We start from the raw sequence: 8,296 nt of genomic DNA, 5'->3' as shown, positions 1-8,296 counted from the left end.
TTTGCCATTTCCCAGTCATGCAGCATCATCCCCAGCTTCACAGATTTACCAAGATCCTTGTGATTTGACCCTTACTTTTTAATTCTTCCAGCACATTACACTCTAAAACAGCCTGGGAATACAATTGCTATATGCCAAGCAAATCAGTAATCATGGTTTTGTACCCAAGCCCAGGGAGAGAAATACTACCAGCTAAAAAACGGTTGAACTGCTTGCTTTCTGACAAAATTGCCAAAGCCTGGTGAAGGCAGCGCGACCCAGCAATCTGCACGGTGCCTGCAATGGAAACCATTCCGTCGCATATAGTAGCTGCATCGTCGCACGATAGAAGTTTCCAATCGCAAATAGCAACGGACTCTGAAAGAATATGCAGGTGGCTACTGCTTGATTAATGCGTGCTGCATCTGTTATTTCCAAGTGGCAATTACACTATATAAACACACTACTGCAATGGCAGTGCTTTGATTTATGCTAGCTGAAAATCTGCCCCTTTACACTATTTTTTTCCTTTCTTTCTCCTCCCACCAAAAAAAATAATTTCCTTCTGAGCCCAATAAAACTGAAGATCTCATTGGTTCTATGCTAGAACAGTAATAACGCATTCTGCTAGGAACCAGCAATTCTGCCTCTGGCCGTGAAATTCAGGTAATGACCCATAACTGAAGTAAATTAGTGTTTCATTTCCCATCCCTTGCAGACAGCTTACTAATGGAAATTGATTTCTAGCTTTTTTCTTTTTCATTTAACACGCTCGTGTAATGTCTTTATTTTAGATTCAAGCGGTTTCCGGTGAATTTTAGCCAAAAGGCTAGCGTACAGGCGACCACCGAAAGCATCTGGTTAATCAATGTTGTGTTAAGCAGCGGTCGGGGGACGGGCATGGCAGGGACATCCTTGGGGATGCAGCAGGCTCCTTCAGTCCTGCGCTCACACCCAGGGACACATCCTCAGATCCGGTAAATCAGCAGAGCTTGCATCCACGTGGCACACACAAAAGTCCTACCGTTATGGACCTGATCCCTTGTACAATTACCACATTCTTGTGTACGTGATGCACTCTAACTTCTACTTCCACGTGCCCTACGCACTCCCAGACAGATAAAAGGGTGCTCCTCCGTCCCACGCAGCCACCGTCTGACCTACAAGCACGATCCTTGTCCTCAAACCAAGCCAAGAGCCTCCGATGTCACCTCTCCAGGGTGTCTGGACCCAGCGGCCAGTCCTGCCCTCCGCACGGTTGCCCAACCACCACCAAATCCCCGGTAATTCTTGCCGAACGTGGGCTCTCTTGTGTAATCTGCTCCAGCCACCGGTGCACGCACACACCCTCTTTTTTCTGCTACTTAGGTAAAACTCAGCCGACAATTTCTTCATCGTTCAGCAGCACCAGCACTAGAGAGAGAAGCTGGCCTCGGATGCCCAACCCTTTTTCTTTGCAAGGGAGAGAAAGGCAGTAAGAGCCGGTAAGGTTTTTTTTTACAGCTCCTACCCCATTAAGTTATAACAGCTGTGAGACAAAATAAGGTTTTATAACAGTGTTGTGTTATTTCCAACCCTCCGTTACCTCTGCAGTCCATCAGGCCAGTCTGGCAACTACAAAGGAGTTGGGAGGAAGGGAAAAATCTACTTTTCCCACTTTACTTTTCTGAAGTGCTATGGAGGAACCAGAACTCAGCTGGTGCTGTTTTACACTTTAAAAGCAGGACTAACAGCTATTATTTTTTCTCAGTGTTCAGTTGATTTTCTGGTTCCATAGACACTTTAATAGTGCTATACATTGTCTGGTAAAGGAATTGTTAGTTAGAGATGGTGTCTGGGGTATTTGCTCCTTATTGATGGGTAAATTGGTTTGTACTGCTGGCGTGCGTTTCTAAAGATGAATGCTTTGTGGCATGATGATGATAATAATAACAATTAGCACAGGATGTAGCAAAATGTTAATTGTGAATTAAAGTCCCAAACAGAGATGCCTGTGCAGATCAGTCCTCTCCTCCTGCTCCCTGTTTCTCTGACCGGTGCTGAGCGCCAGGGACATTTCCTTGGGCGAGGGAATTTTCTGTGCCTGCTCCTCTCGTCTTGCGTTGCTAAAACCCCGCTCTTTCCCGAGCGCGTTTGCTCAGGTGCATTTTGCACTTCTGCTGCTAGCACAAAACCGCCACGCTCCTGGTGAATCCTATGTGTTGTGCCTGATGAACGCTCCTTTGGGTTTAATTCCTTAATGGATCAAAAGGGAAAGTGAATATAGACACCAAAGGAAGGAGGAGAGAAGGCCGGCAGGTTCAGAGCCCTATAGAGGTTAATGGCAAGGGAAGATAGGGGACAGAGTGTGAAATGCCAGATGTTATCCTTACCACAGCTGCCTTGTGTGGGAACATAACGTAATTATTAAAGTCAATGTTCCTTCCTTTTACGCAAGAGGAAGACCATGAGCAAATTAAGAAACTGCTCTTGTGCTTCAGCCTATCTCCTTACAGAGGTGAGAAGCCGCCTCTGCCTGCTGGGGCTGCAGGGAGGATTAAACAAGGTTCATCGAGCACTTAAAATTTGCTCTAAGGATGTTGTCTTGTTATAGACCTCATTTAGAATATAAATCCATGGTGAAAAATTAGATGAAGTCAGAACGGACGGGGTTTTCTGGGCATGATCTGTCTGGGTTTTCATATTCAGAATAGCATGCAGAGGAGAGATAACAGCTCTGCTCTGCGTCGCCTCCGTGAACACACATTAAAGGTTGCGTGCTGTCCGACTTAGGCATTCAGAGGAGGACTGATAAAAGTAACTGCAGTCTCGTCCTCTAAGAATATAACCACCTCAGCTGAACCCTGCCACGCCAGCATTGTAAGAAGCCATGAAATAGCAGGGGGGAACCACTTTGCTGGGTAGATCAAGGGGAAAAATGTAACCGTGACAGAAATAATTACCCCTATTTCAGAGATCGGGAGATGGGCAGAGGGGAGCCAGCAGCAGAGCTGAATGCAATATTAAATACTTACCTTCTGCCTTAGAGAATAAAGTGGAATATGGACAATTAGAGAAAAAGCTTGAAAGGTCAAAGTAGGAAAAAATGTTCTTTTAATGTGATATTAATTATTGTTTTTAACTTACAGCAGGCAAAAGGCTACTCCAAGCCACCAAGCAAGGATGTGGGCTTATGCTGTTGGTTTTACTGTCCTGCCTCATGTTGGAGGTTTCCTTGGCTGGTTGATTAATCGAAAAGAAATACCTCTTTGGTATGAGAAGCTGAAAAAACCTTCATGGTGTCCACCCCGCAAAATATTCCCTGTTGCTTGGACTGTCCTGTACACTGGCATGGGGTAAGTTCTGCGTACCGCTCCCTCTCTCCTCCTGCTGCCTCCGATACACAGGAGAGCCATCAGTTCAAACTCTTTCATTTGCTTTTGGGATATCCCTTGTGCCCAAATCAGCAGGGCACGTCAGGCATGCCTATTCCCAGCAGATGAACTATAGCCTGAGCCAAATTCTGGACTGAGTTCCTTCGATTCACACTGCGGGCAATGCTTTTGGCCAGGGACACAGCCCCTGACCAGCTTTGTACACAGATACTAAAACCAGTGGGGAAGCTGTAGGAGCCACGCAGGTATGAGACGGGCGATGGGTTTGCGAGTAGCCAGGGACACGCAAATATGAATGTCCTGTAAATCCCTGTGGCGAAACAGTCTTACATGAAAAGATTTTGTCTGTCTTAAGGGTTTACTCGCTGCATAACAGTGATGTGTTTCCCTCTTCACAGCTATGCCTCCTACCTGGTGTGGAATGACCTGGGTGGCTGCAGCAGCAAAGCTGTCGTCCCGCTTGGCCTCTACGGGGCTCAGCTGGCCTTGAACTGGCTTTGGCCTCCCTTCTTCTTCGGCGCACGTAACCTGAGGCTGGTAACGTATCCGACCATCCATTCATCTGCTGGGGGCTTGTGTGCCGCTGTCCCTGCCGCATCAGTTTTTGGGTTGTTTGGAGGTTTTCTAACTAGCGTTATGCAATTGTAAAGAGAGTTGTTGCTCAGATATAGTTCACGCCGCACCTGGCTCTAGACAATGGTATCGGTCCCTTCCACCCCTCACCCTGCTCTTTCCATGCAGATAGCCCACCCGACCAGAGCAGGGCGGGAGATCAGGGAGTCAATGGTCCAGCTGCTGCATCTCCGAGTTAAGGATTGGGGTTAGAGATAAGTCCTTCTGGGAGTCACACCCTGCCCCGGCAAGCAGCAAGGTTAGCATCCCCGGGCAGGCGTATTAGCTGTGAGCGGCTTATCCAGCAAACACAACGGACTGTGCATTGCAGAGCCCCTTAGGAGGATGCGCACGAGGGTAAGGCACAGCACGGCAGAGCTGGACTTGGGCTATGTTCAAAAAGTACCTACCTCAGGTGCCGGGGCACAGAGTGGGATTTATGTTTCCATCTGAATTTTGTCACCCTGTGGATGAAAGGTACAATTAGAAAGTTTGTTAAGTGGTAACGGCCATCGGTATTAACGTAAGCATGTTTCTGATCCGTCTGCATAGGCATGATCAGCAGAAGGGGGCACAGAGCGTGATAAACAGTGTATTAATCTGTGGAACTCGATAATGAACAAAAAAATATTAACATCCATCTTGGCTCCTGGTGTGATACATTCAGATCTCACTGATTAGAGTTCAGAGCCAAGGTCCCAGGGTTTAGGATCACTCCAGGTGACTTTTCAGTGCTAAACCTCCCCCGTTCCTATGCCATCTCACCACCTTTCGCAGGACGGTTTCTAGCCGTGCTGGGGACGGCTGCTGCCTGTTCCCAAGGGCGAGCACCAGGGTCATTCTCTTCTCTCTGCTCCAGGCACTGATTGACATCCTGTGCTTGGACGGCCTGGTGATAGGCACGATGTGCTCCTGGTACCGCATTAACAAGATAGCAACGCTGCTGATGGTGCCTTACCTGGGCTGGCTGGCCATGGCGACTTGTCTCACAATCCACATCTGGAAGGACAACCCTGAGCAAAAACCAGGAAAGAGCGAATAAAAGCAGGAGAGAAACGAAGGCTGATGTGAACCAAGATCTACAAATTTGGGGGATTCATTTTGGGACAGGTGTGAGAACGTGCCTCCTCCTCCCACCTTCATCGTAGCTGTGTAAAAGAAAGGTTTGCACCATGCACCCATGTGCTCCTTTAAAGTCACCGTGCATCCTTGCATCCTTAGCCTGGGAACTAGTTTCTCCAGCACTGCTGAGGTTTGGGGGCTACAGCTGTATGGCGACCTTAATGCTATCAGTCAGGTCACATTCCATTAGCCAAATTAGGATCTCATGATACCAGTGTAACTCAGAGTAGCAATCCTGGCCACCCCTCAAAATTGCTACCATTCCCCCAGAGAGCAGAACTTGTTCACACATGTGGTAAATCCCTTCTCCTCTTCTGGGACCAAACAAAAATGCCCTTCACTCATGCCCACCAACTTTTAAGAACTTACTTGATTTTTTGCTATATTTGTGCTGTTGCTTCATTTTCATGTATCACCTGGTTTGTGCTTTATACCATTAACTTTTTATCTGTCAGCTACTGAGCAAGCAGTAATCGGTCTTGTTCTGCTCGTGAAAGGAGACTGGGCACTTTGACTCCTGTTTGTGGAGTATCGCACGTCTTGAGTTTCATGCTCCAAGATAAAGCAGCAATGATTAGAATGCAAATGCTTCTCCCAAGAGGAAATTTCTCTCTTCCACCTCTGCATGCTGTTCCTCATCAGAAAAGAAAAACTAACATCACTGCCTTTGGAAAAAAAAAAAATACACTTAAAATATGGGGTTTTTTTTAGTACAGAAACACAAGAGGCTTTGTAAAATTTAAGAACTTGCTCACGCTGCCTTGAAAGTTGTAATTACATGATTGGCAAAAAGCCCCATGCCAAGTCTGTCAGGTGCAGTATAGGTATCTCATCCCAGAGTCTTTCCACTCCTGAATTTTATTAGTCAGGAAAGGTTAAAATACAAGTAGTTCCAGAGAAATGGGACCAAGCCATGACAGCATCAGACACATGAGGTGGATGGACTAGCCCTTGTCCATCCATTATTCTGGTCATTGATAGATCTGAACCTTAGATGTTCCTGTCTACAGAGAATACTTACTAATATTTTTTAATTGATAGAAGCAATAGATGTGAATAAAAGTGGTAAGTGGATCTTCTTTCTGGCAGCTGACTGTAGATTAAGGTGCGTGGGTACACTTGCAAAGGGTGGGCGTGGGAGGGCTTAGCTGGGGATGTAAAATAAATTGTATTTGCTTTTAATAAAACCGAGCCACTTTTGTTTGGAGAATAAATAAATCCAAGTTATTCTTGTTTAACTGGTTTGGCACTAGGCTTCCAAAAGCTCAAGGGATCTTGTCTGGAGTCCATGGCTTGCGCTCTGGCTCCAAAGGGAAGGGGATCGGCAGCCAGACTCATTCCTGGGTGCACGTTAGGAATAAATGGGCGGTGTGGGTCCCAAAGGTTCCTTCAGCCCCTGCAAAGCCGAGACATGCTGACTTGGGGATGCATGCCTGTGGCAGGCTCTTCCATTACACTTCACCCACAGCTTCAAGGTGAGGAAGCTAATTCTTGGGTTTGGGGTCCTTCCTGAGTCACCTCAAGCCTGATTTTTAGAGATGCTAAATGTACTTGGGTCCAGCTTACGTCAATGGCAGAGCTGGGTGCTCAGCACGACTAAAAGCTGGGGTCAAGAGAAACAAATACCAGTAGCTGAGAGCAGTTGAAATTTGTAGAACCTCTTTAAAATTTGGCCATGTATCTTCTGTCATTTTGATCCCATCCATTACTTTTCCCTTCTAGCTACAGGACACCTTTATACAGGATTGCTGCTGCAAGCATATTGCTGTAATCTCCCGAGTAAAAGCTGCATAATGAATGTGGCTGTAAGCAGGAGTAGGACTGTAAAGCACAAGCACTGCACTAGAAAGATCATAAGCTACTTAAAAGAAAAAAAAAAAAAAAGGAGAGAAAAAAAGTCCTATATATTTCAGGGCTTTATACAACTGCATGTTACCACGGAGCTTATTTACAGTGATGCCTCGTCTGTGTCTTCCAGAAAGCCACATGCCAAAGGACAGGAAGACATAAATTATTTCTTCCTAAAAAGAAGCTAATATCTGGGCTGGAGATTCAATTCAGTGGAGTTAAGGATGATTTAGGACGCCCGAACATCATTACGCCTGTCCTTTCCTAGTTAGCAAGGCAAAGGCAGGAGGAACAGAGCTGAGCAGAGCCACCCAGTGAAGCCAGGAGGGGTAAAGTCAGTGTCCACAGTGATCTCTGCTTTGGAAAAGAGCATTATTTAAATCACTTTTAAGTTGGTAAGTGACTCTAGATCTGGTTCAAACCTGCAACGTTTCAACAACATTTCCAAATTAAAGATACGGATGCATATTTAATCAGCTTTCATAAATTAGTCCTCTTTCCCCTTCTTCCCATTTTTGTTTCTGCAGGTAAAGGAAAATCTGGAACTAAGAGTAATAGATTTTTTTTTTTCATGTTTCCCCCCCGCCCCATTTCCCCAACCGGTGTGAGCAGGTGACTTGTTCTCCTCTTCGTTTCAGTTCCTCTTCCTCCCAGTCCACCCATAAGTGCACCAACAGCTTCTCTTTGCTACTTGCATTTTCTTGCAGGCAGCAAAAATAGCAAATGTTCCTACATGTAATATACGTAATAGCTTGAAATCAATTGACAAAGTTAAACTCAGCAAAGCACCCTCCTGTATTAATATTTAAAGGATCATTTAGTATATTTGCTATTTAAACAGATGCACTAAAGCCCCTTGCATAAAAATAACTTTAATGACATTTCAAAGTCAGTCATCTAGAAAATCTCGTAGCTAGACGGTGCAGGGCGGACCGAAATCAGCCTCTGCCTTCGTGGATCTAGAGGGGCTCTGGGTTCCCATCAGTGCTGCGTAACGGGGCTCGTGCTCCTGGTCGATCGATGGCTGGAAGGAGCCCTTGTCTGGGTCCGTCCCTGTGCTACAAACAGACCCAAGGGAAGAGGGGAAAAAAGCCCAAACCAAACAACGAGGTGCTAGAAATCCAAAGCACAGTGGGGAACCTGGCTTGCTGAAATCAGTGACCTTTTGCCTCTGAGTGAGAAAGGGGATTTCACCCGAGGTCTGCTCCTCGGGAGCTCAGGGCTCTGCTCCCTGCCCTGCACCATCTTCCCGCAGGGCCCTTTTTCCCAGAGGATGCTGAAGGACCACGGGGAGGTTTTCCTTATGCCCGCATTAACCAGGCGGCAGGCAGGCTGGCTCACCTTGGAAGGCATGCAAGGGG

The 8,296-nt window shown here is 46.4% G+C and overlaps 1 protein-coding gene across 1 annotated transcript; it reads left to right on the top strand.

The window, feature by feature from the left end:
• The first annotated feature begins 3,141 nt into the window (after positions 1–3,141).
• On the top strand, positions 3,142–5,007 carry TSPO2 (translocator protein 2). The gene is made up of 3 exons (XM_009698256.1): positions 3,142–3,314; positions 3,752–3,890; positions 4,825–5,007. The coding sequence occupies exons 1-3, from the start codon at positions 3,142–3,144 to the stop codon at positions 5,005–5,007; spliced, it is 495 nt and encodes a 164-aa protein (XP_009696558.1).
• Positions 5,008–8,296: the final 3,289 nt, after the last annotated feature.

The sequence above is a fragment of the Cariama cristata genome, unplaced genomic scaffold (assembly GCF_000690535.1).
Source record: "Cariama cristata isolate BGI_N322 unplaced genomic scaffold, ASM69053v1 scaffold16954, whole genome shotgun sequence".
NCBI classification, from domain to species: domain Eukaryota; kingdom Metazoa; phylum Chordata; class Aves; order Cariamiformes; family Cariamidae; genus Cariama; species Cariama cristata.
The sequence above is the reverse complement of the archived record's forward strand: the minus strand, read 5'-3'. Positions and strand labels throughout refer to the sequence as shown.